The sequence below is a fragment of the Falco biarmicus genome, chromosome 7 (genome assembly GCF_023638135.1).
Source record: "Falco biarmicus isolate bFalBia1 chromosome 7, bFalBia1.pri, whole genome shotgun sequence".
In the NCBI taxonomy this organism is placed as follows: Eukaryota; Metazoa; Chordata; class Aves; order Falconiformes; family Falconidae; genus Falco; species Falco biarmicus.
The window spans coordinates 71,186,830-71,212,382 of NC_079294.1; the positions used below are offsets into that span (position 1 = coordinate 71,186,830).

Sequence of the window (25,553 nt, forward strand, 5' to 3'; positions counted from 1 at the left end):
TGGAGCTACACGACTTTCTTGGGATTTCTGAGAGACCTGGGCCAGCTGTTGTGGCTCTCCTGCCCCTTCAGCCCCTCTCCCTGCTGTGGGTGGCGAGGCTAAATGGACGCTAAGCCCCCTAGCTCTTCTGGCGTGCCCAGAGGGGTTTCTTTAGAAGAGCACGTGCAGGGTGCTCCTCCTGTAAGGCACCGTTCTGTGGGACGGCTTTCATTTATGCTCATTTCCTGAAGAGTTCAGCCCTTCTCAACACTGGCCAGAAACCATGGGCCTAGGTTTTCCTTACATGCTCAGAGTAGACCTCTTAGCTCACCCTTGTTTTCTCGATCCAAGGTTAAAGATGAAAGAGGAAGAGTGGCGAGAAGCCCAGAGAGGATTTAATAAAGTCTGGCGAGAGCAAAATGAGAAGTATTACCTGAAATCCTTGGACCACCAGGGCATCAACTTCAAGCAGAATGATACCAAGGTCCTGAGGTCAAAGAGCCTCCTCAATGAGATTGAAAGCATCTATGATGAGGTAAGATGGTCACCAATAGTTTCCTTCCCTAAGGCTTATGTACTTTGCAAGTGCAGTTTCGGTTCCCGTTCCTCGCTGCTCGATAAAAGGGAGTCTGCAACACTGGCAGAGCTTTCTGAAAGGGTCTTGGGTGGAGATGGGTGTTCAGGACTAAATGTTGTGCTGTGTTTCTCATTCGCAGAGGCAAGAGCAGGCTTCAGAAGACAATGCCGGAGTGCCCACAGGCCCACACCTATCACTAGCGTATGAAGACAAGCAGATCCTGGAAGATGCTGCCTCTCTCATCATCCACCATGTGAAGCGGCAGACGGGAATCCAGAAGGAGGACAAGTACAAAATCAAGCAGATCATGTATCACTTCATTCCAGACCTGCTGTTCGCTCAGCGAGGTGAACTCTCGGATGTGGAAGAGGAGGAAGAAGAGGAAATGGATGTGGACGAAGCTACTGGGGCTGCAAAAAAGCACAACGGTGTTGGGGGCAGTCCTCCCAAAACCAAGCTGATGTTCAACAACACGACGGCCCAGAAGCTGCGGGGCATGGATGAGGTCTACAACCTCTTCTACGTGAACAGCAACTGGTACATATTCATGCGGCTGCATCAGATCCTGTGCTTGCGGCTGCTGAGGATCTGCACCCAGGCTGAGCGGCAGATCGAAGAGGAGACGCGGGAAAGGGAGTGGGAGAGGGAAGTGCTGGGCATCAAGCGAGACAAGGGCGACAGTCCTGCCATCCAGCTGCGACTGAAGGAGCCTAGTGAGTCACTTCTGGTGGGAGGCTGGGGAAGAAAGATGCTTCTATTCGTAGCATGTCTACAGGGCTTGTTTGGTGTCATCAGGCGTGTTACAGCCCTGACTGTAAGATGTACCCCCCCTGTAAAATGGGGGGGAGGGGGGTGTGTGTGTGCGGATCTCTCCCTTTTTGTCACTGGGCAGCACTGAACTGAGGGAGGAGATGGGAGGGTGTGGGGTACATGGGACTTGAGTAGCGGAATGGTAATACGTAGCGGTTATTTCTTAAGAGCTTTCATTTACACATATCTAAAGTATCCTTGGGTTCCCTAACTAAAAGCTTTTCAAACCGTCTTTCAGAAATAACCTCTTGGGGAAGGCTAGGGCTTGAAAGCAAGAGATTATGAAAGTACCTGTGGCCTTAAAAGTGCTCATTTAAATGTCTGTAAAAGACAAATTTAAGCCAATCCCAGTAACCCTTCAGCTTGAGTGGGTAGTCGGAGGACCAAAGCTCAAAGCAGCCCTTTCTGGGGGGTGTCTTCATCTCTCCCTTTCTTTCTTGTTGCAGTGGACATCGATGTTGAGGATTATTACCCAGCCTTCCTGGACATGGTGCGCAATCTCCTCGATGGGAACATGGACTCGTCGCAGTACGAGGACTCCTTGCGTGAAATGTTCACCATTCATGCCTACATCGCCTTTACCATGGACAAGCTGATCCAGAGCATTGTTCGACAGGTGACTGCCAGCAAAGGCTGGAGGGTGGATGGGTCTGGGGAGAGAAAGTAGCTGTCTTGTTTGCTACAGTGAGAGCCCAGGCCCACGTCGGAGGGGCAGTGTTGTATGCCTAAGTGGGGAATTTCAGGGGTAAGCAGGTAAATTCTGGGTGTTTTTTAACCAAGCTCTAACGCTGATGTAGAGAGACATGACAAAAGGTAATGGCTAATGCATTTAAATTATTGAGAGTATCATCTCTGTGTGTATAGAGTTCCCCCTTTGTTTTCCAGAAGTTTTAGGGTATAAGGGTTCAGCTTCAAAGCATCTCCGTAGCTAATCTTGCTTTAACTTTGAAAAATAATTAAATGACATTTAAGTAATTTCCTTCCTTTTCACCAGTGCCGTAGGAGCAGTGCATGCCCTTTCTGCAAAGCTTTGTCTCTTTTTATCTGGCTGTTTGAGAAGCTCGTTTTGGCTGCTAAACTCTAGTCCTTTTATTGGGCTGGTAGGAGGAATGTGTGACCGAGGGAAAAATTCTTCATGTGTCTTTTTGTAGCATAAAGAAGAAAAACAGACATAAGGGGCTGGAAGTGGAATGGCTTGAAAAGCCTTTACTCTTTCAGAAGGGTAGAGCTGCTTTTCTTTTCAGCAGCCCTTTAATTCAGTCCAGAGATGAACTGAATTCAAAAGACAGTTGAGCGACGTTTGATTTTTAAACTTGTACAAAATAAGGATTTGATACTAAATCTCCCACCTCTCTCCTCAGACGCAGCAGCAGCCCCTTGCTGAGGAGGGGATATGCTGTGTCACAGTGCTTTAGCCCTTCCTCCCCTGCTGCTGACCAGGATGTTTTCTGCACGTAGTTATATTCCAAGTAGTTGTACTTTGCCACCTGCTGATTTTTTTTTTTTAAAGATAATGTGTTTTTTTTCAGTAGCAGCAGAGATAATCACAACTGGAAGAAGTTACTAAAGATGTAGCCTTAAACTCATGCTTTTTTAGCCTTTTTTTTCTTTCTTCTTTTTTTCTTTTTTTTTTTTTTTTTTTTTTTTTGGCTAGGGCTTAAACCCATGGTTACGTCTTTGTTTCTTTCTGTTCTGTGCTGATGGGCATGTAGCATACTCTTTGACAAACACCTTTCCCGTGTTCTTCCTTTTTGCAGCTCCAACACATAGTGAGTGATGAGATCTGTGTGCAGGTAACGGACCTCTACCTGTCAGAGAACAACAATGGAGCCACAGGAGGTCTTCTTGCCTCTCAGTCTTCTCGTACTCTTTTGGAGGCTGCGTACCAACGCAAAGCTGAGCAGCTCATGTCAGAGGAGAACTGTTTCAAGGTAAAGCTGGGCTGTGAACCGTGGTGTAAAAGCAGCAAGCAGTGAGGGGGTGCCCTTTAAGAAGGGAGAGGCAACAGTCCTTTAAAAAAGGAGCCTTGTTTAGGCACCTGAGAGTGCTGAGGGCTTTCTGTAGCTTGGAAAGTTGAAAGGAAAGTTTTGGTGACCTGTTGTCGTGGTTTAACTGCAGCCAGTGACTTAAGTTCCGTACAGCCACTCACTCCCTGTCCCGTGGTGGGACAGGGGAGAGAATCAGAAGAGTAAAAGTGAGAAAACTCATGGGTTGAGATAAAGACAGTGGAATAAGTAAAGCAAAAGCTGCGCACACAAGCAAAGCAACACAAGGAATTAATTCCCTACTTCCCATCAGCAGGCAGGTGTTCAGCCATCTTCAGGAAAGCAGAGCTCCATCACATGTAACAGTTACTTGGGAAAGCAAACGTCATCTCTCCAAACATCCCTCCCCACCTTGTTCTTCCCCCAGCTTTTTATGCCGAGCATGATGTCATACGGCACGGAACATCTCTGGGGTCAGCTGTCCCGGCCGTGTCCCCTCCCAGCTCCTTGTGCACACCCAGCCTGCTCACTGGTGGGGTGGTGTGAGGAGTAGAAAAGGCCTTGACTGCATGGAGGCACTGCACAGCAGTAATGAAAACATCCCTGAATTATCAACACAGTTTTCAGCACAAATCCGAAACATAGCCCCGTGCTAACTGTTGTGAAGAAAATTAACGCTAACTCAACCAAAACCAAAGCATGCGTGTCCCCAGCTTTTGGCACATCATAGATTAATCCTTCTATAAGGATGCTTCAGAGAGAAGGTTTCAAAGAGAAATGTATTTCCTGAACAGCAATTAATATCCCTTGTGCTTCATAACATCTTTGGGTTGTATCTTATTGACTGCTTGCTGTCACTGGCTTTAATTTGTTAGCTCAAACTCTCCAGTTTCTCTTGTGTCTCAACCTTTGTTGACTGTGGGGAGATCTGCTAATACTGACTGACTGGGCCTTAAGTCATTGCTGACTGCATACATTGCTAAATAAACGTGCACTGTGCTAATCAAATCCGTGCTTCCTTCGCCTGAGATACAGGAAGTGCTCAGGCCCTTTCTGAGAGAGTAAAGTACTTTGGATAAAAGCCTGCGTGTATAATCTCTCTTCCCTTGCCCCCAAACTTATTCTGGGGGCTCAAGAAGGAACTGCAGCACTCCAAAAACAACAACAAAAAGAAAAGATTTTCAAAAAGCTTCGCAATTTTTCTGTTCCTCAAAGATTGTGCAATTTGGCTGGTGCTTTCCCTTCACTGCCAGGCATGTGGGAAGCACAGATTTTTCCCTTAAAACTACGCCAACTTACTTCATTCTCCCTTTGCCCCACTGAGAAGTGGAGGTTGTTTTTTCTCTTTGAAACCTTTTACTGAAGTCCCTTCTGCCTTTTCTTTATAGCTGATGTTCATTCAGAGCAGAGGTCAAGTTCAGTTAACCATTGAACTGCTGGACACAGAAGAGGAGAACTCTGATGACCCTGTAGAAGCAGAGGTAAGAGCGGTTTGTCCAGACAGCTGACTGGGATGGTCAAGGGTATGCTGGACGAGGGTGTCTAGTTGACTGTTGTCTGTTAGCACAAAGAAACATCAGTGACACACTGTAAAGATTTCAGTGGTGTGAGTGGGCAAATCCTTCTAGGTTTATTTTGTATCAGAAAGATCTCAAAACTGTATAGAGAAATGTTATACTTGCCTTTTTGGAGATAAGATGCACGGAACGTTCAAAAAAACCCAAAACCTATAACTTCTAGCTCAGCCTCCTTAACCATTCTGTGTTGTTTGGTGGGAAGGCAGTGGCTGATCTGTGCTCTGTGCTTGCTTCCAGCGCTGGTCAGACTACGTGGAGCGGTACGTCAACTCCGATTCTACCTCCCCTGAGCTCCGGGAGCACCTGGCCCAGAAACCAGTCTTCCTGCCAAGGTGAGTGGCTGGGCTGTGCTGTGAACCCTGCCTGATGGGCTGTATGTGGGCTCAGGGCAGGGCGACCGCGCTCCGTCGCACTGCTGGCCGGTCAGTCGTGCCTGTATTTTAATGCTACGACAGAAGCCATTACCCTGGCAGCGTGGTGTAGAGGTACCGTGCTGCCATTCATCCTGTGGGTCCTCCCCAGGCTCCTGCTCTCCAGTGACAGAGGTGGCATGGCCCACAGGTGGCAGAAGGAGTGAGGGCTGGTGACTTGCCAGATGACATTTTTGTTGGCAGTCCTGCCTTGGCCTACAGTAACCCCCTACCTGAAAATGGTGGGTGCTACGTCAGGGCTGCTCGTGAGCGGGGAGCTGATTGCACTATAGCTGTAATTTCAGAAATAAGGTAAACCTAGTGGGCTGACCTGTTGTAGGGGTCTGAGCCTGAAGAACTGCAATGGGCCATTGTGCTCCAAGCTGTTTGCCAGCTGAGGGGCCAGCACAGGTCCACCAGCTGCATCCAGCCTAGTAGCGCTAGAGGGTAAGCACTAATTCCAAGAGGGGTTCTCTGGTTTGCAGGAATCTGAGGCGGATCCGTAAGTGTCAGCGTGGTCGGGAGCAGCAGGAGAAGGAAGGAAAGGAGGGGAACAGTAAAAAGTCCATGGAGAACGTGGAGAGCTTGGACAAGCTGGAGTGTAAATTCAAACTGAACTCCTATAAGATGGTGTACGTCATCAAATCGGAGGATTACATGTACAGGAGGACCGCTTTGCTGCGAGCTCAGCAGGTAGGAGTGAGTGGAAAGACTGGGGTGGGAAGTTGGTGTTTCCTGGGACCCCCCGCTCCCAAAAGGCAGGTGGGGAGAGTCAGATGAAATGTCCTCGGGGATCCTGATCGGTAATGTTTAGTGGCCTTGGTGTTGCCAGAAGCTACCAGTTGCAGGCACTAAAGATCTCCTGAATGTTCCCAAGGTGTAATCTTTTCTTCTTCTGCCTCCAACTCTCTTCATCCTCCCACTGGGTACCATACCCTCATTGTTCCCTGTCCCCAAAGTCATGGAGAGCGGGAGCCCTCGGGTCGCAGAGCACAACCAGCAGCTCTGGAAAAGCTGGTTTTGTGGCACAGATGGGAGCAGTGAGGCCACCCATACAGAAAAATTCCCATATATGTTTTCCCAGAGCTCGAAAGCCCTGGATCTAAGGGTCTGTGACATCTCGCATCTTGCAGCCAATGTTTGCGATTGATTGTTTAAATTGGAAATTGACTTTTTGAAGTGACTCAAATTTGCTTCTGGTTCTGTGTGCCAAAAGTAACTGTTGGGGCAAGGGAAAGGAGGAGAGGGTGACTGGGATAGGTGGGGAGGCAGGGGAGAGCAGATGCAGGAGGCTCTCTGGCGGTTCTTGAGCTGTAGAGGTTGGGGTTTCTTCAAGATGAAAACAGCCTGTGACTCCAGATCAGCCAAATTCAGGAGGATTAGGTTGGAGAAAGCTGATCTGGTCTTCTGAACGCTTTGACATTCAGTTACTTTTCTCATCCCATGGGAAAATTTCCATCCAATAGAGAAAGCCAGAGAGCTTTAACAACAAACTCCAGTTCTAGTCGGGCTATTTAGACTTGAGGTTTTAAATACTTTACTGTAATTTTACTACAATCTATTTAAAACACAACGTTGAAGAGCTTATAGTGCCATTGCTTACAATGCCAGAATGTAAAAGAAAGTGAAACCTGCCAGGTTCTGGCAAAAGTCACTGACTTAAGCAACTAGAAGCAGAGGTGCCTGAGAGGCTCTGTCAGCAGTAGTCTCTTCTGTGGCTGCAGACATTTTCAGTTTATTAAATTAATTGCTTTTCTGAGCAAACTACTGACCACTGAGAAAATTCATGGGGAGCTGAGGGAGCGGGAGAGGTGCGTGCTGCTTCCTGCCTAGTAAATCATCCTTCACAGCTCTGTTTTAGTCACGTATTTAGAATCATGAAACAATACTTCCCATCTGTTTCTTGCTGATGAAATACAAATAATGGCTTTATTTAATTAGTTGTAAAGTAATTTTGTTAAACTTGCATTCACATCAGATGAAAGTGGTTTGTCTCGGTACTGCCTCTTTGAAAAGCTGGTACAGAGGATTTTGATTGAATTCCATGTAGTCCATTCAGCTGGCACAAATCTCCAGGAGAAGCAATCTCATAAACAGGATACTATGTGCCAGTGGTTTTCACAGAGAATCTGAACATAAGTCAAATTATTGAACTGTCAAATATATAGCACACAGCATAGCCCCTTGGTTACTGCAGTACACTGAAGGAGCTGCATAAGCTACACTGAACTACAAATCTGTTGGATTTAACAGTTAACACCGAGCAGTCAGTCCTTGGGAGAACAAAGCAAATATAAATAAGTTTTAATGTCGAGGTTTAATTGTATTTGCTGGTTTTAGTTATGATTGTAGTCATAGCTTTCAAGCCATGGCTTTAAACCGTTTCTCCTGGATTTTACATTCCTTAAGCAGATGATGCTCTTACTCAAAACTGTGTGCAGTTTTTCCTCTCCTCATGCTTCTGTTAAGCCAGGGGTTGTCAAACCTTTCAGACCTGACCAGGCTCTTAATTTTCCATAGCAGCTGGGTCCCCCGAGGTGTGTAAAGCATGTTGAGCTTGTTCTCTCCTGGGGCTGTGTCCCTTCATGGCAGGCTGGAGGCAGACCCCGAGGGCTAGGGAGAGCAGGGCTTGCCTGGTCTGGGGTCTGCCTTGGCTCCTGGCTGCTTGAGGAGGAGGAGGAGGTGGCATCTTTTGGGTGATGCAGAAGAGCCTCCATGCTGGGCACGCAGCTCTGGGGCTCCCATGTGGTATGGTTTGTGTCCCCAGCCTGAGAGCTGCTGTATTAAACCAAGAGTATAAACCTTTTGGTATTTCTCAGTTCATTTTGACACTGCAAGAGAGGAGACCCAGGGGCCTTTATCAGAGCTTTTCCTCTGTTGTTAGCAAGGGCTGGTGCCTGGTACTGATTCCCCCTGCTTGTTGATCTGCTGGTTGTGTCGGCTGGTAGCTGAGCTTTGTGTGATGCTGCGGTTTGGGGGCCAAAGCCACTTTTTTCTAACACCTCTTCCTATTTCTGTAGTCCCATGAAAGAGTGAGCAAGCGGCTGCACCAGCGGTTCCAGGCCTGGGTGGACAAATGGACCAAGGAGCATGTGCCCCGTGAAATGGCAGCTGAGACAAACAAGTGGCTAATGGGCGAAGGGTTGGAGGGCTTAGTGCCCTGCACCACCACCTGTGACACAGAGACCCTGCACTTTGTGAGCATTAACAAGTACCGCGTCAAATATGGCACGATATTCAAGACACCGTAAAACTCCCCCGGGGCGAGGGAAGAGCCCAGGAGATGTGTGTGTGTGTGCGCGCATCAAGGAAAGGAGGAAGATGCCTTTCTCCCCTCACTGTGTATCTCCGTAACATGGCCACTTGACTAGTGCGTGGCTGGTACAGCCTGTCACCAGCGGGATTCCCTGCCGGGACGCGAACCTCCACTGGGACCGCCGGGCCGCTGGGCTGGCACGCGTCCCCTGAGGGCAGGAAGGACCCTTCTCTGAACTGAGCCATCCCAGAGAAACACAACGAGCTCGTACACACCAGCAGTGTTGAGGCTTTGACTCCCTGGAGGCCCTGAGCGGCGAGGGAAGAGAACCGGAGGCTCTCCACGACCAGACCGCTTGGATGTGTCCCGAAATCCCCAGGTGCCTGTCGCGACCGGATTCTCCTCCCGGCACACTGCTGCCAGCCGGCCGGGCTCCTGCGCGGGGCCGTGGGGCAGCCCGGCGCCACTCACGGAGCGGACCCTGGACCCTGGGCTCCTCTCGTCTCCCTCTCCTCCCTCCCAGGCTGGACTCACCCCGTGCAGATCGGTCTGTCCTTTCTAGTGCCAGTGGAACTGTTGGGTTTTTTTTTTCTGTTTGGTTGTTTTTGTTTTGGTTTTTTTTTTTTTTTTTTGTACCTGCTTGTTTACTAGTCTCTCCTAGTGCCATGCACCAGCTTTTCACACACATGTACGTACACACACACAACCGAGAACAACACAGTTTTAACATGTTCCCCTCCTTTTTGTAAATAAATGTACAAATTGTCAATTTTTTGGGGGTTTTTTGCTTGTTTTGTTGTTTTGGTTTTTTTTTTTATTAAAGGAAGTATGCTTGATGTGCTAGCATAACTGTACTAGCTTCTTGTGTACCATAGTACCAGGTGGCTTGAGAATTAGTACCGACAGACCGACGGAGACATTTATTACACTTTTTACCAAAGGGAGTTATCATTGTAGTGCTTTTGTGTGGAAACTTTTTTCTCCTTTTTTTGTAAATAAAAATAATGTCTTTGTTCTTAACTGGAGGAAGACACTCGCTCACCCACAGCCCTGTTCCTGGTCTGAAAGGCACCGTGCAGCATGCAGTTTTGGGGGTGGGGGGTGGGGGGGCACATCTGACCATTTTATATGATTGGCTTCACAATCTGAGAGGAAAAAGCAGAGGCAGCGCGTGCATTTTGCGGTTAACACAACCGAGGTATAAGCAGCCTGTTAAGATATATAAATATATAGTATATAATTTAAATTTTTTTTAATTTTTGTTTTTCCCGGTGGGTAATTTTTATCCACCTAGTCTTCCAGCTCCAAGGACCTTCGCTTTTGGGAAGTGTTGCTGAGCTACTTAGCTGGGGTTGATTGTGCTGATGTATTTTTCCCTCTCAGTGTTGGAGAAAACATCACCTGAAGTACCAAACCAGTATTTGATAGAGCTGCTCTGCGTGTGTGTTTCTGTGCGTGCGTGCGTGCAAGAGAAAGGCGAGGGGGTGGGACGGGTCTCAGTGAATTTCACTAGTGAAATCCACATATGAGATATATATTTTTTTAAGTATAGAAGTTTAGCGCTGGCAGATATTTAAAACACGGGGGAAGATTCAGATTTAAAAAAAAAAAAAAAAAAAAAAAAAGAAGTCGGCATGGACTTCGTAAGCCACGACAGACACAACTGCACTGTCTCTCCTCCTCAAAGGAGGCAGCTTTCCTTGCACAAACCCTTGCTGCCAGTCCTAAGCACCCAACACGGGTTCTGTCGTCCCTGGCTGGGGGAGCCGTGAGCAGGGCTTTGCCGCTGCTTGAACCTCTCCCAGGGATTTACAGTTTATTTTATTTTTTTCTGAGACAGCAGGTCATCTCCTCCCGGCACTTGGGACGCCAGCCCTTTCCAGAGGCAGGGAGCTGGGGAGAGGCTGGGGAGGGGGACGCGTGCCTTGCCAGCCGGGGGAAGCGTGCGGCCTGAGGGGCCACTGCGCGGCAGGCAGAGCCTGAACCTGAACGGGAACCTCCTATGGAGAGAGGGAAAGGGAAGAGCCCAGCGGGGAATACTGACGGTTTGCCAGCAATAAGTTACCCATCTCGTTCCTCCTCCGCTGTCACAGGCAGGAAGGGGCTCTTGCGTGTCCTCTTCCATTGCAAAGGTTCCATGCGTGCTCCCCCTGCTCTCTATACCGCCCCCCCGCCCCCTTTTTTTTTTCCCTGTTGTATGCTCAAGGTGATCTGGAAGTGAAAATCTTGGGTGATTTAGACTTTTGACCAGCTTGGAGGTAACAGCTGCTGCTGCTGCTTGGTGGGTGTCTTGTCCCAGGAGCCTGTGCCTGCATGTCACTGAGCGTGGGGGGCTGGCGCGGACCCCCGGGACACGCCAGGGGAGCACCTCTGCCTGCGGCCGGCACCCCAGCTCTGCGCCCGCCTGTACAAAAGCAGAGGTTTGGGGGTTGGGGTTTTTTTTTCTTTTTCTTCTTTTTATTTGAACTTGCTTTTTGTATTCTGTAACGTGATCCTCGGCCCACAATCCATGTGATTTCTATACAAATGTTGTAAACTTGACTGTAGTGCAGTATTTCCATTAAAATATCAGGGCTACTCGCTGTGTACAGATTCTTCCTTCCCGATCCCGTACCACGGCACTTTGGGGCGGTTCTGAGGGGAAAAGGGGGTCGGGAGGACGAGAGGAGGCCGCAGAGCCTCGGCCGTGACAGGCCAGCTGCCTCCGGCTTCCCGCCCGTGCCCCGGCGCGGGCCGCGGGGCGGCGGCGGCGCTTCTCCTCAGAGGGGCGGCGGGCGGTAACGGGCGGCGCTTCGCCTCGGGCGGGGCGGCAGCTTCGCGCCCGCCGCAGCCAGGAGCGAGCGAGGTCGCTACGGGGCGCAGGCCGGGCCCTGGCACCCGGGGAGGCCGCGGGCGGCCGGCCCCGGCCCGCTGCCGGGACAGGCCCTGGGGACGGGACCCCGGCGGGAGATGGCGGGGGGGGCGGTGTGTGTGGAAGGGGCCGCGCATGCGCAGGGCGGCCCGGCCCGGCCGCCATGGCCGCCATGAAGCACCGGCGCACGGCGCTGGAGCGGGTGGAGAAGTTCCTCTCCGAGACCTACTTCACCGACTGCAACCTGCGGGGCAGGTGGGCGTCTGTCGGGGGGGGTGTGTGTCGGTGTGTGTGTCAGTGTGTCTGTGTGGGGTATATGTGAGGGGGGTGGAGGGGGTGTGGGGGGGGGCTGTGGTGGGGGGTGTGTGGGGTTATGTTGTGTGTGGGGTGTGTGGCTGTGTGGTGGGGGGCGTGGGACGTGTGTGTGCGTGTCTGTGCATGCATGTCTGTGTCTGTCTGTGTGCCCCCCACCTGCACCGCAGGGCTGCGGGGTCTTGAGGGGGCTCAGTGAAAAAGCAGACATACACCCCCACCCCACACACACACCTTGGCCAGCCTGAAGCCCTGCCTTGGGGCGCCACTGGCACGGCCGCCTCTGCCCCCCAGCCCTCCTTGGCAGGGAGGGGGGATGCTGCTGGCAGCCCCACTCCAGCAGGCCCCCTCTGCGGGGCAGATTATTACTCTGTTCAGTTAATACTGTGAGGGTATTAAGTAGTAGCAGAGTGGCACAGCCGTGCTGGGAAAGCAGGGTGCTCCCTGTCCCCAACCCCAGAGAGGTTCCCCGCAATGCTGAGCTTATTAATCGTGTCCTGGCCATCTCTGTCCACAGGCTTTTTGGGGATCGCTGTCCGCCAGTGTCACTCTCCTGCTTCCAGACCCCCCAGCGCATCCCATACTATGAGGCTGTCAGGCAGGAATTCAGACCAGCTAAAGTGGGAGACTCCTTCGGGCCCACGTGAGTACCAGGTTTCAGTGGTGCCATGTCCATGGTGGGACTTGAGCTTGCGTCTTAGATTTGTGTGTGTGAATCCTCACGAGCTCTCGCTGGTGAAGAAATGAGATGATAATCCTCTCCCCTGTTGTGTGCTTTGGGTAGAAGGTGTCTGCCCAGAAAGCGTTAGGGAGATTTCATGAGGAAACAGAGAGAGATGTGTGTTTTTCCAAGGACTGAAGAGCGAAGTTCATCGATCTTTACTACTGAGAGCTCATGTTCATAGTCACGGTTGTGACCTTGACGCTTGCTTCTGCATGGGATCTGTATGCTTTGTCAGGGCTGGGAGAAGATTGGGGTTTTTTTCCCAGCAGCTGTCAAAGACATGATGCTACTGTCTGTTTCTCTGGGGTCCCAGAAGAGGCTGGGTTGTGGCCAGCACCACGGGGTTTGTGTGCTGCCTTCTAAGCTTCCTCACCCACTGGGGCTGCCGTGCCTCCTCACTGCCTGGGCAAGAGCCTGCCCTGGGGGTTAGGGCCAATCAGAAGGGTCACAAGTCCAGGCATATTGATAAACTGCCCTGCCCCAGCATGATTCAGTTCCTAGTGTTCCCTGGGTTCACTGTCGTGGGATTGCTGTGGGGCTGGAGGAACAGTTCTCCAGTCCCTGTCAGCTTGAAAGAGCACCTCACCCCACTCCGCTTGGCTTTTAACTTGCTGTCAAATCTCTAACCTTCAACAAGGACCGACAACAGTGGGTGCCACAAGTTAGAAGTTTTGCTTGGTGAAAGAGTGACTGGTTGGGTCAGCTCACAGCGAGGGGAAAGCCCAGTGAATTTACGTGGCACAGAACAAGGCTGGCCTGTGCAGGTGCTGTGTGCTGCTTAAACTGAAGATGTGTCCCAGCCAGTGGTACTGGGAGCCACCTCCAGACTACGCCGTGTCTGGGGGGTTAGGTTAAAGCAGGCCTGAACGGACAGGTAGCATCGTTACGTTTGAATTCCATCACACATGTGTGCTGTCCCTGCTCTGCTGTTTCCACGGAGGCTCTGAGGAAGTGTGGTTTCCCTTGGGAGATGGTCTCGCTGAGGTTGAGGGCTGAAGTTGCTGCCTGCTCTGTTCCAGGTGGGAGACATGCTGGTTTAAGGTGGAGCTGAGCATCCCCCCAGCATGGGCAGGGCGGGAAGTGCACTTCGTCTGGGAGAGTGATGGAGAGGGCATGGTGTGGCGAGATGCCCAGCCTGTCCAGGTAAGGAGCTGTGGGTCAGCAGTGTGCCAGCTGTGCCAGGTGCTCTGCTACGTACAGAGTGGTTCTATCCCTCAGCTCTCTGCAGTGGGGCAGTAGAAGAAACCCCCTCCTGCTTGCTATGTGCTCTTCGGAGGAACGCCTGTGCGTGTTGGGGGGTGTAAAATAACATGTGGACTGACAGGAGAGAGGCAAGAACAGTTGGAGGTCTAGACAGAGTGCTCACAAAGAAAAACAGAAGGGGGATATGTGGTTGTAGAGTTGTTTAGCTTCAAGTGGTAATCTCCAAGGCAATAGGAGAGCTGTCTTTAAATATAGGAAAAACTGCTGTGCAGAGAAAGGCAGTGCTTGTGACGAGTCCGATGCATGGGGTGGGAGAGAGGACTGCTCTCACAGTTTGCATGCTGTGCTGTCAGACTGCAGAGGGTCTGTGGGCTATTTCCAAAGTCTGGCCCAGAAATGCAAGCCTGCTGGTGGTGGGTTTGAGTCTGTTTTCAAGAGTTTGCCCCCTACCAGGAGTTAAAATTCCAGTCTGCAAACCAGTAACAGCTGAAAGTCCCTTGCTTAGGTGTTAGCAAATCTGTCTTGGAAGAAGGATAGGCAAGCATTGGGCCTGAGATGTGAATCTCCACTGCTTCAAGAGCAGTGGGACAGGTTCTTGTCACACATGTCAGCTTTACTCCTGCTTTGGGGTGGTGGAAAGATGTAGGTGACCTTTTGCAGCCCTGCCCTGCTCTGTGGTGGTGCCTGCAGGGTTTGTGTTGTGGAGCAGCACCAGTTTCCATGCTCTTGTGGGAAGCATTGTCCCACGCCACGTGGGACCAGGCTCCTCCATCCATCTGGGCTTTGGAGTGTCTTGTCCTGCCCATCCAGCCCGCTGTTGTGGACCTCTGAAGACATGTTAAATGTGCCATCTTCCCATGCAGGGTTTGACTAAGGAAGGTGAGAAGACCAGCTACGTCCTGACAAGCAGCCTGAAAGAGATGGAACCCCACAGGTGGGTAGTTAGCCTAGCTGGACCCCTGCCCACCGCTGGGGGAGCTTGCCATTGTTTGAAGCCAAGAGGCTGGGGTGAGGCATCCTTGTCTGCATCCTGGTGCTCTGAAAAGTGTCTGGCATTGAGAAGCTCTGTCCTTTGTTCAGGCTGGGTTGGTCATGCCACGGGGAGGAGAATGGACTTTCCTGGCCGATTGCTTGTGACCTGTCCCTGATGGTTTCCTTTTGATTGCCACAGTCTGACACTGTACGTGGAACTGGCCTGCAACGGTCTCTTCGGGGCCGGCAAGGGCAGTATGATCGCCCCTCCAGACCCTGACAGGAGGTTCACTCTGAGCAAGGCTGAGCTTGTCGTCTTCAACAGAGATGTCCATGAACTGCTGGTGGATCTGGAAGTACTGCTGGACATGGCCCAGGTCTGCAAACTTCTTCTCTTCCCTTCTCTCACCCTTTCCACCTCCTTCCACAACTTCATTTTATCTCCTCCTCCCGCCATTCCATGACCTATCTCCTCGCACCAGGAGGCCCTGCAGGAGCAAATGTTTGCTGCTGCTGCTGCTTTAGCACAATTGGTGTTGCCTAGAGTAGGAGAAAACTGAACAGGGAGAAGCCACAGGTGGTTTTTCATCCACTTTCTGCTTCAAGGCAGGATCTGTTGGACCAGATCCCCCTGGGATGGGTGTATGTGTAACCTGGCTTTAGAAGGTACATGAGCAAAGACATGCGGTTATGTCTGTGAAGCAGGGATACAGTGTTTACCTGGCAGTGCTGGCAGTCAGATGTTGGAAGGAGGTAGCAGGTTCTCCCTGAGGCAGGTGGCATCCGAGCTGGTACAGAGAGCTGCTTTACCAGAGGATGTGCTGAGCTCAGTGTCAAGCTGTTAATCCCTCCCAACCCCAGCTCCTCGGGGAGGAAAACCAGAGAAGTTTCCAGGCACTGTACACTGCCAACCAGATGGTCAACGTGTGTGACGTTACGGACCCCTCCACCTTCCCTGCTGCCCGTGATCTGGCTGCAGTGATCTTCAGCCAGAGGAACGGCGAGAGCCAGCACACCATCCATGCAATGGGTCACTGCCACATTGACTCTGGTGAGAGCAGCACAGTGCTCCCTCTCTGCTGACCTGGAGGCAAAGGCGTGCTGCCCCTGGGCTCCAGACACTGGGTACTGTGCCCTGAGGGAAGGGGACCTCTGTGCTGCCATACAGCTGGTCTGTCACCAAAGCAGGGGAGCGTGTGTCCGGCTCTCGCTGTGTCATTTGGAGCTCTGATGGGGCTGGTGATGAGGGATGAATGACAGACTGCTGCCTTCCACCTGTTGGACTTCACCCCTCGATTTTCAGTCCCTGGAGAGGGGTGAAGTCTCAACATGCACCAGGAGAAGCGGGAGCTGGAGGCCCCAGGCTGTGTTGCTGTCAGGCACTTAGCCAGAGGACAGAATTTTGCTCTAGCATTTTCCCCAGCTAACCTGTGAAAGGCAGCACAGCCGCATTCCCAAAGGAGCTTGTGCTGAGTAATAACAGCAGTGGGGCCATGCCTTCCCTGCAGCCTGGCTGTGGCCGTATGAGGAGACCATCCGCAAGTGCGCTCGGAGCTGGGTCACGGTGGTCCATCTGATGGAGTGCAATCCAGAGCTCACCTTCGCCTGCTCCCAGGTGAGTGATCTGCCTCTGGGGGCCTCTTCTGCTCAGGGCATGTGGCTTCTCCAGCATGACTGAAAGCAAGATGGGAGACGGGTACCAGGAGTGTCCTGTGTGGTTGCAAAGAGGAGGGACATCGATGTGGAGCAATGTGGTGGGAGCTGAGGCTGATCTCTCTGCTCTGGCAGGCGCAGCAGTTTGAGTGGGTGCGGAGCTGGTACCCTGGGCTCTACGCACAGATTCAGGACTTTGTGGCGAAGGGGCAGTTCATTCCTGTCGGAGGCACCTGGGTGGAAATGGTGAGAAGCACGGTGAGCCTGGCTCGCCAAACCTTCCCTTCGGCATCCCTCTGGGACCGGTCCTGACACTGAAGGGGGAGAGCAGAGCCTTTGCTGAGCCTGTCTGGTTGGTGATGGTCTCCGGGCCCAGAAAACAGCAGCTGTCTGCAGTGTCTAGCCTAGCAAAAATACCATCCCTATCCCAAATCTTCTCATTCCTTGAGAAAGGAGTTTTGATCTGGACTGGCTGAGCTCTGTTCCTCCGTTCACCCTCTGCTGAGCTCTGTTCACATCCTCCCCATGATCTACCAGGCCAGGATGACGGTGGGTGGGAAGGAAGCGTTCGCAAGAGCTCCCCTTCCCTGGTGCCTGGCTTGCCCCATGGACTCCCTGTGCTTTCTCCCCAGGATGGGAACCTGCCGAGTGGGGAGTCCATGGTGCGGCAGTTCCTCCAGGGACAGCGGTTCTTCCAGGAGCAGTTTGGCCGAATCTGCTCAGAGGTACTTGCTCTTTTCCAGCATACCTTCCTTGCACCCATCTCCTTCCACTCTTGCTGTGCCTATTTCTCTCTGCTTTTTCCTTCCAGAGACAATGTTCAGGTGCCTCACATCGGCCTGCTTTTTGCAGTTAAAACTGTGATGAAAAAATACTTAATCCCCCACGTATCATGGCAGTTAGCACAGCCCCAGGCCTTAGTTACATTGCCTGTAGGTCCCTGGCAGGCCTCTAGAATTGCTCTTTGCCTTCAGCAGCATGTCTTCAGCTCCGTCTGCAAGAAGGGCTCGGAGCCTGACTATCAGTCAAGGAGCCCTGCATGAGCTCAGGCTGTGGTTTGTGGCCAGTGTGACTCACAGTGTGTCTCTCCCCTTCTGCTACTGTCACCTCTGCTCCCAGTTCTGGCTGCCAGACACATTTGGATACTCGGCCCAGCTGCCCCAGCTGATGCGTGGATGTGGGATCAGGCGGTTCCTCACACAGAAGCTCAGCTGGAACCTGGTGAACGCCTTCCCGGTGAGCTGTGCTTCCCTTCTTCCCAGGGAATGGACTTGCGGTTACTGGAGTCTGTCTGCATGGCTGGACCTGTTGGTTCCCCAGGTCAAGCCAGTCCTTCAGCTCAGCTGACACAGGTTCTTGTTCCAGAAGCCACCAGTTTATGGTGGTGACAATGTTCTGTCAGGCTTTAGGGGGAGGAGGGGTATGGTTAGAGATCCCAGCTGGGCCCCTGGCCAGCAGATTCCTTCTGCTTCCGGATAGGCAGCTGTGACTCACATGCAGGTCTAACAAGACAGCAAACCCAGCCTCTCCTCTGCTGTCCCCTGGCTTTGTGGCTTTCCCCGTTCTTGTGTAACTGTCTCCTTGCACTGATCTGTCAGGGCATCCTGCAACCCCATGGAGAGAAAGTGAAGGCCCGGTTTGAATCCTCAGGGCTGTCAGGTGCCTGTCCACTGTGCGCTTCCCTGGTGACAAAGGGCTGGGCTTTGTGTGTTTGACAGGGCTTGCAAGGAAGCTTGGGCTTTTAGTGTACGAATTCTGTGCTGATGTGGTTGAAGTGGGCCCTCCACACTCATTTGTGTGGGATATGAGTTTGGGAGCCTTGAAACACTGAACTAAGGGTGAATTTATCTCTTTCTGGTACCAGTGTAACCAGAGATTTCCTTTTGGGAACTCCTGGGAGCAGTGGGGCTGTGCTTTAGCATTTTGGCACTGTGTGGTACAGGGGGACTGTATGAGACACCATGCTTTCCTTTGGCCCCTCCAGCATCACACCTTTTTCTGGGAAGGCATTGATGGTTCCCGAGTCCTGACCCATTTCCCCCCTGGTGACTCCTATGGGATGCACGGGCGAGTGGAGGAGGTGAGTGAGGTTGCCAGACCTGCATGCGAAGTGCAATGCCAGCCCCTTAGGGCCAGAGCTGAGGCTCCTAGGAGAGGGCACTGCCTGGGAAGGGAGCAGGAATAGCTGGCAGCGTTACTGGACAAAGGCTGTTAGGGTGCCTGGCAGTCAGTTGCCTGCCTCTGAGGTGGGTCCGTGTCTGATTTTGGCAGTTTGGGCTGGGGAAGAGGGGCAGGCAGGACTGGGCTTTGCACCCTAAAGGCTGACCTGGCTTTTTTGCGTGGAGCTGTGGGAGCTGGGGCTGGGCACCAGGGGATTGTAGCTGTCCAGAAATCCCTCTAGATGCTGAAAACAGTGAAGAACAACAAAGACAAAGGACGTGTGAACCACAGCGCTTTCCTCTTTGGCTTTGGAGATGGAGGAGGGGGTCCCACGCAGAAGATGCTGGACAGGATGAAAAGAATGAGTGACACAGACGGGCTGCCAAGGTGAGAGGAGAGCTCCCTTCCTCCCTCCTTGCAGGAGCATTTGTTTTGAGCCAAGCCTGGCCTTCAGCAGTGCCAAAAGAAAAGATGTGTGAAGGGGGGAGCAGAGGGCTGGGAAGAATTGTCAGGGAGACAGTCTCTCCATCACCAAGAGCTGTAAGAACAAGTACACAGGGCAGCCTTGGACTGCTTGTGAGCCCTTGGTAGAGCCGTGGGGTGAGTGGCCAGCACAGTAGTCCCTGCCCGGGGAATGTCCGGATCTCCATGGCAGGCAGCAAGAGTAGTGTGGAGCAGGAGAGGGGTAGGAGGAGGTTGAGGGGAACACTGTGATTGTGTTGGGGTTTCTGAGGCCTTGGTTCTGGGACTGTCACCCTTCTGGTCGGGATGCACCATTAGCCGTATCACAGGCTTTTCCCCTGGCTCATCACTGTTTGTGCGTCTCTCCTGCAGGGTTCAGATCTCCACTCCTGACCGACTCTTTTCCGCCCTGGAGAAGGAGTCATCGCAGCTGTGCACCTGGGTGGGAGAGCTCTTCCTTGAGCTGCACAATGGCACGTACACCACCCAGGCTCAGGTGAGTGTGCACAGCGTGGGGGTAGCGGTCTCCCTCGCCCCCGGGCAAGGTGGCCATTAGCTCTTTTCACTACTGCTCAGGTGGCTCCAGGGCTCGGACAGTGCCCTTTAGGCCTCAACAGTGGGACTCCAAAAGGCAGATCTATTGTCAGATTTTCTTCGAGGGATGAGAAGAAAGCCTGGGACACAGCAGGGCCCCTTGAGTCAACAGCTGCCATATCCTCCGCCTTAGCAGATAGTTGCAGAGCTTGGGTGAAGAAGAAGGGGAGGGAGGTGGGAACAGAGACAGGGAAGGCTGTGTCCTGTGCTGGGAGTTTCAGTTTGGTCTGTGGCAAAAAATAACTCGCTGGTGATGGTGAACTCATGACAAATAACCAATCTTCCTGCACTGGAGCTGGGCTTTTGCTGCTGGTGTGAGAGGTCCACTCCCAGCTACCAATTTCCTAAACTTCTTCCTTCTCTCCTTACTTTGACACCAGATAAAGAAGGGGAATCGGGAGTGTGAGCGAATACTCCATGATGTTGAAGTAATCAGCACCTTGGCTGTGGCACGGGGCGGTGTGTTCCAGTATCCTGCCAGCGAGCTGCAGCGGCTCTGGAGGTGAGGGCATACAGGAGCACTGATGGTAGCAGGGGAAGGTGTGCTGAGGGCTGAGGACTTCGACGTGAGGGCTGGCTGTTCTTGGGGTACCACTCCCCATCCCCTACAGCTCTTTATGCCTCCTGAATTTCAGTAGAAATCCTTGCTTTCAGTGCACCAAAATTAGCCCGGACCAGTTGGACCGCACTGGTGTGGGCATTTATGGGGGAGCTCAGTGGGCTGATGGTGGGAGATGGTCACTTATCTCTCAGCTCCGTTCAGCTGGAGCCAGAAGGGTGACTGACCACAGCCTGTCTTCGTTTGAACTGCCTCTTAGGGGAGTGGGAGAGCGGTGCGTCGTTAGGGCGTAGGGACCTTTGCAGATTCAGTACTGCAGCGCTGTGTGTACACAACCACTTCCATAAACTGATCTGGGCTCCACCTGAAAAGTGTTTCAGTGCTTTACTTGGTTATCCTGTTGGAAGACAGTTCCAGAGCATCACTACTTTTCTGGCTGGAAGCTTCATTTCCGAGCGAAGCTTATTCCTTGCCAGTCTTGACTTGTCTGGGCTTTTGCAACAATATATCCAGTAGCCCTGAGGGATAAAAAAACCAATAGCTCTTACTCCTCATGGTTGTGGTTTACTAAGATGACAGTTGACAAGTCCTAACATAAAAGGATTTCAAGGATGCTGTGGAAAAAAATGCTTTTCTCAGGTGTTTGCTAACAGGGGGATAAGGAACAGTTACTAAGTTTGTCCATCTTGCAAACAGGGTTTGATAAGCCAGAACAAATCCAGTGCTCTCCTCTGCTTCCTCACCTGGTTTCTGTTCTCTGGTTTAGGTTACTGCTGCTCAACCAATTCCATGATGTTTTACCAGGCAGCTGTATCCAGCTCGTGGTGGAGGATGCCTTGCAATACTATGGAGGTGAGCAGGGAGTTTGGCTAGGAGGGCACTTACCCGCCGGAGCACACTGGGTCCTGCCTGGTGAGGCTGCAGAGGTTTCAGTGCCGGTTGCCAGGTGCTATGGGTTGAACCTGTGTTGGCATGTGTCTGTAATAGTGCTAACTGAACAGGGAATTAGCAGGAGAGCCAAGGGATTAAAAAACATCCTGAGTTACTGACAACTCTGCTTGCATGCCAGGATAGACCCCAGCAAAGGTTTGCTCTGGCCTGCCCGCAGGCACATCAGTAGCTTTACGTTATTGTAACGCCACAGTTTTCCAGTTGAGCTGGCATAGCTCATTGTAATCTTGTAATAACCAAGTTAAGAATAATTATAAATTTAACTACTTACTAATAGATAATAATAATTAATATTAATGATAATTAGTAATTGAATCATAGCTTGGAAGTAGCTAAAGTGTGTGTACATTGCACAGGAGTGCCAGAAACTCTCTCATATGTGAGAAACAGCCTGTCCGGGTCCAACTTGGGGCTTTGTGTTGCTCAGAGATCCGCAGGGTTGGCACGCGGCTGCAGGAGGAAGCAGTGCAGTCCTTCTGCAGGGAACTGCTGCAGCCCGAGGCGGGGAGCGCCGAGGGCACCCTTGTGTTGAACACTTTGCCCTGGGAACGGACCGAGGTGATCTCCAGGCCTCAGCCAACCGGAACAGAGACTTTAGGTATGTCTAACTTGGGGGTAACTCATGCTTCAGAATTTCTTACATACTCTGCCTCTCCCTGCCCTGGGGAGGCTTTACCGCCTGGTCAAGTGGCTCTTTGCTTTCCAGCTCTGGTGACGGTCCCCAGCATGGGCTATGCTATAGTGAGGGAGCCATTGCTGTCCCCTTCACCCGTGGCAGTGAGGAAGCAGGTATGCACAACAGCAGTCGGCCTCAGATCTCTGCATCAGAGGTTGACTGGGGAGAAATCTAGGGAATCCAGCACACAGCAAGTCTGCACGCTAGATTTGCAGCTGGGGCACTCAACTCCCGCAGGGGTGGGTCTGTGAAATCTGTTCTGGTACTTTCCTGAAGGAGAATGGCTCCATTGTCATGGAGAATGGGGTGATTACAGCCTGCCTAGACATGATGGGCCATCTGACCTCACTTCAGCTGGTGGGCTCTGCAAGGTATGTCTGTCACCACCTTAGTTACTGGAACCAGGCTCCTCAAACCTCTCTCAGGTCTTCTTTTCACTGTACGCCCTTCTCCACTGCCAGTTCTTCTTACGCTGCTGTTTCTCCATTCTGCTTCATTCCAGAGAGTCAGTCCCAGATGGCTGCTATGCCAACCAGTTTGCACTCTTTGATGATGTTCCCCTGTACTGGGATGCTTGGGACGTGATGGACTATCACTTAGAAACGAGGTAGAGGAGCAGTGCTTGCAGCACTTGGATTTTGACTTTGCTCTGAGGTTCTGGCCTCCCTGTCCTAGTTGTAACAAAAGCTGTAACAGAGCATTCGCTCTGGAGAAGTGAGTGCCTGCTGTGTGGGAGGCTGGATTGGGATTTGGGAACCTGGATCTACCGGGCTGAGACCAGCTCTGCCTTTATCCCTTTCTGCAGGAAGCCAGTGACAACGCTGCTGAAGCCTCTGGAAATTACCCTGGCTGGGGGCCTGCGGGGAAGCGCGAGCTTCTCTCTGCAGATTGGGGAAAGCAGCACCTTAATACAGGAGATCATCCTGGATGCGATGTGCCCCTACCTCCGCTTCCTGACCCAGGTCTGGCCAGCAGCTGCAGCGCAATACAAACATCTGTGCTGTGCAGGCAGGGTCCTGGGGACTGAACCTTGTGTCCAAATTATGGTCCCAGTCCTGTTTCTTTTTCTGAAGCCCCTCACTGCCTGTCTTCTGCCTCAGGGGAAGGCGGACGGAGGCGTGGGGGACCTGAGGGACAAGGGTGGAAGAGAGACCCACCAGTTCATCTGTGTTCAGACTCTAGCGTGATTTTATTGCACCTGGTCTGGCCAGGGCGTGAGCTGGCTGCTGTGCACTGGGGAAGGATACATGCAGCCTCTGCGCCTCAGTCCCCCATGGTGATGTCCTTCTGCTACTGCATTTAGGTTGAGTGGAAGGAGGCCCACAAGTTCCTGAAGGTGGAGTTCCCCGTGCAGGTCCGGAGCACAAATGCCACCTATGAGATCCAGTTTGGACACCTGCAGCGGCCAACGCACTGGAACACATCCTGGGACTGGGCTCGATTTGAGGTGAGAGGAAGGGTGGTCTGGTGCCGGGGCTGAGCTGCTCCTCCCGTGGCGGGGCTGCTTTTGCTCCCAGGCAGTAGCCCCGTGTGGTGAATATGTCCCTTGGTACCTCCCGCAGGTATGGGCTCACAAGTGGCTGGATCTCTCTGAGCATGGCTTCGGGGTGGCACTGCTGAATGACTGCAAATACGGGGCATCAGCCCACAGGAACATCCTCAGCCTCTCACTGTGAGTTAAGGGTTGGGGTGAGGGTGGAGCTGCAGCTGTCACTTTGCCTTCTCAGGTGTCTCTTGGAAGTCGAGGCAATGCCTGGTCCTAAATGATCGTAGTAAATAAGGAAATCAGTCTGGTGTTAGTCCAAGTGGCTGGCTGTTGTCTTGAGAACTTTTGGCTGACTTAATTATAGCTGACTAAGATAATGTAATTCTTATGAGTTATGCTCATAGATAATTCAGGAGATAAGATCCACATTTCCACCAAGTAATTTTTCTGTTACTGGCCAAAACACACCCCAAGAGCGGGGAGGCTTAAGGAGAGGGAAGGAACAGCAATATTATGGATGTGTACAAAGCTAAGAAACCATGCATTTCAGTTTGACTCCATCAGCCCCAAGTTTCACAGGAAAACAGCCTTCAGTTATTTTAGTTTCTGGGATTGTCAGGGTCTGTTTGCTGTTGCCAGGAACCAGCAGCATGTTGGTTTCCACCTCGGGGCCCAGCCTCGAGGGAGCTGGGGGAGGCCGTAGTCTTGTCACAGTGCTCCCCTGGCTCTGCACTAGGTGACAGAGGGTGCTGCCGAGACATCAGTCTCACCTACCTCTCGTTGCCTTAGGCTGAGAGCACCCAAGTCCCCCGATGCCACGGCAGACATCACGCATCACCAGTTCACCTACGCCGTGATGCCTCACCTGGGTGAGTGATGGGCAGAGCAGAGCAGGGTGGAGGATGCTGCACTGAGCCTTGGGCTGTGCCTGTGCAGAGGCTGGCCAGAGGTTCTTGTGTTGCAGGTTCCTTCCAGGATGCCGGTGTGATCCAGCGTGCCTACAACTTGAATTTCCCCCTCCACGTGTTCCCAGCCAGCTCTGCCCAGCGCGAGGCCTGGAGCGCCTTTTCAGTCAGCTCACCTGCAGTTGTGCTGGAGACTGTCAAGCAGGCAAGTCCCCAGGGCAGAAGTGGGGAGGGCAGCAGGTTAAGCTGCTCTCGTTAAGCATGGCTTGCTCTTTCCCCCGTGCTGAGTGGTGGGCAGGCTCAGCTGAGCAGGAGCAGTGATCCCTCTGGTCTTGTGTGTCCCGCTGGGTGAGGACGCCCCTCTCTGCCCACCCAGGTGGGCACTCGCACCAGGGATCGCGGTAGCATCCGCACCTGTACCTGGGTACTGCCGCCACAGTCAGCGCTGCCTCTCCACGGGTCAGGAACGTGCGTGCCTGCAGGCAGAGCCGCTCAGCCACCATTGCTTGGGTCGGGCTGTACCCCGAGGCGTAGGATAGGATGTGCCTGTCCCATTTGTCTGAACCCCCATCTGCACTGTCCCCCACAGTCTGAGGACAGACCTGAAGCTGTGGTGGTTCGGCTGTACGAAGCGCATGGCAGCACGGTTATCGCCTGGCTGCAGACCGCCCTGCCCGTTAAGGAGGCGATGCTGTAAGTCCCCGTGGAGGGCTGGGTGCCTGTGGGGATGGAGATCGTTCACTTCAGCTTCACCTGCTGCTTTCTTCCCCAGCTGTGACCTCCTGGAGCAGCCAGTGGGACAGGGCCACCTGCCGCTGGAGCAGCGGGGCATAAGGCTTTCCTTCACACCCTTCCATGTGCTCTCTGTCCTCTTGGTTTTGAGGCAGTGACATCATTCGCCACCCTCGCTGATACACGGCAACCTGGACCAACACCTTGAGCTCAAATCACAGCCTGAGGCTTCCCCAATACCAAGAGCTGTGCAAGGAGGCAGCGGTTCCAGGGAAAGGCAGCGGTTCCAGCGAAAGGCAGTTTCCCCCTCACCTCCCACCCAGCTGTCGGAGAGCAGCACTCAAGAGCACTCATGTTCTTCCGCACAGGAGGACAGCTGCCCCCTGCCTAGGCAGGGCCGCAGGGCCCGAGTGGGTGCCTGGCTAGCTGAAGCAGGGGTGAAGTTGTGGGACAGGCTGGCTGGCCCTGCACAGGCTCTGCTCCAGCTGCAGGGGCTTTGGGAAGCAGCAGCCTTCCACAGTGGCTCCTGTGTCAGCCTTCACGTTGTCCAGACCCTAGCAACATGTATAGACACACTACAGTCATTCCTTGGTCCCTCTGCTGCCTCTTGCACTGCCCTTGCAGAAGGGAAGCACAAGTAAACAAGAAAATTCTGTGCAAACAAGCTCCAGCCTGTTTTCTTAACTTATTTCCAGATAACTGCACTGGTCTGTCTCCTC

The 25,553-nt window shown here is 52.5% G+C and overlaps 2 protein-coding genes across 6 annotated transcripts in view; both read left to right on the forward strand.

The window, feature by feature from the left end:
• Window positions 1-9,635, forward strand: part of SIN3A (SIN3 transcription regulator family member A) — a 34,889-nt gene extending 25,254 nt beyond the window's left edge. For all 4 annotated transcript variants that reach the window (XM_056345233.1, XM_056345237.1, XM_056345234.1 and 1 more), the window contains exons 14-21: window positions 331-514; window positions 696-1,269; window positions 1,813-1,982; window positions 3,124-3,297; window positions 4,740-4,832; window positions 5,166-5,260; window positions 5,824-6,031; window positions 8,359-9,635. In XM_056345233.1, the coding sequence (XP_056201208.1) occupies window positions 331-514; window positions 696-1,269; window positions 1,813-1,982; window positions 3,124-3,297; window positions 4,740-4,832; window positions 5,166-5,260; window positions 5,824-6,031; window positions 8,359-8,589 (1,729 nt within the window). In that variant the 3' untranslated portion in view covers window positions 8,590-9,635. The remainder of the gene's footprint in view (window positions 1-330; window positions 515-695; window positions 1,270-1,812; window positions 1,983-3,123; window positions 3,298-4,739; window positions 4,833-5,165; window positions 5,261-5,823; window positions 6,032-8,358) is intronic.
• Window positions 9,636-11,554: 1,919 nt separating this feature from the next.
• On the forward strand, window positions 11,555-25,498 carry MAN2C1 (mannosidase alpha class 2C member 1). 2 transcript variants are annotated; one of them, XM_056345238.1, is made up of 26 exons: window positions 11,555-11,700; window positions 12,275-12,400; window positions 13,501-13,624; window positions 14,548-14,618; window positions 14,856-15,033; window positions 15,518-15,707; window positions 16,165-16,271; window positions 16,445-16,555; window positions 16,942-17,034; window positions 17,429-17,545; window positions 18,294-18,389; window positions 18,711-18,856; window positions 19,304-19,427; window positions 19,906-20,027; window positions 20,851-20,936; window positions 21,463-21,633; window positions 21,742-21,824; window positions 21,988-22,082; window positions 22,214-22,318; window positions 22,517-22,673; window positions 23,015-23,158; window positions 23,274-23,383; window positions 23,987-24,066; window positions 24,162-24,307; window positions 24,692-24,795; window positions 24,875-25,498. In XM_056345238.1, exons 1-26 carry the CDS (start codon window positions 11,609-11,611, stop codon window positions 24,990-24,992), a joined length of 3,096 nt encoding a protein of 1,031 aa, XP_056201213.1. In that variant the 5' UTR covers window positions 11,555-11,608; the 3' UTR covers window positions 24,993-25,498. The 2 variants fall into 2 exon arrangements, with proteins under 2 accessions (XP_056201213.1, XP_056201214.1); XM_056345239.1 differs by lacking the exon at window positions 17,429-17,545.
• Window positions 25,499-25,553: the final 55 nt, after the last annotated feature.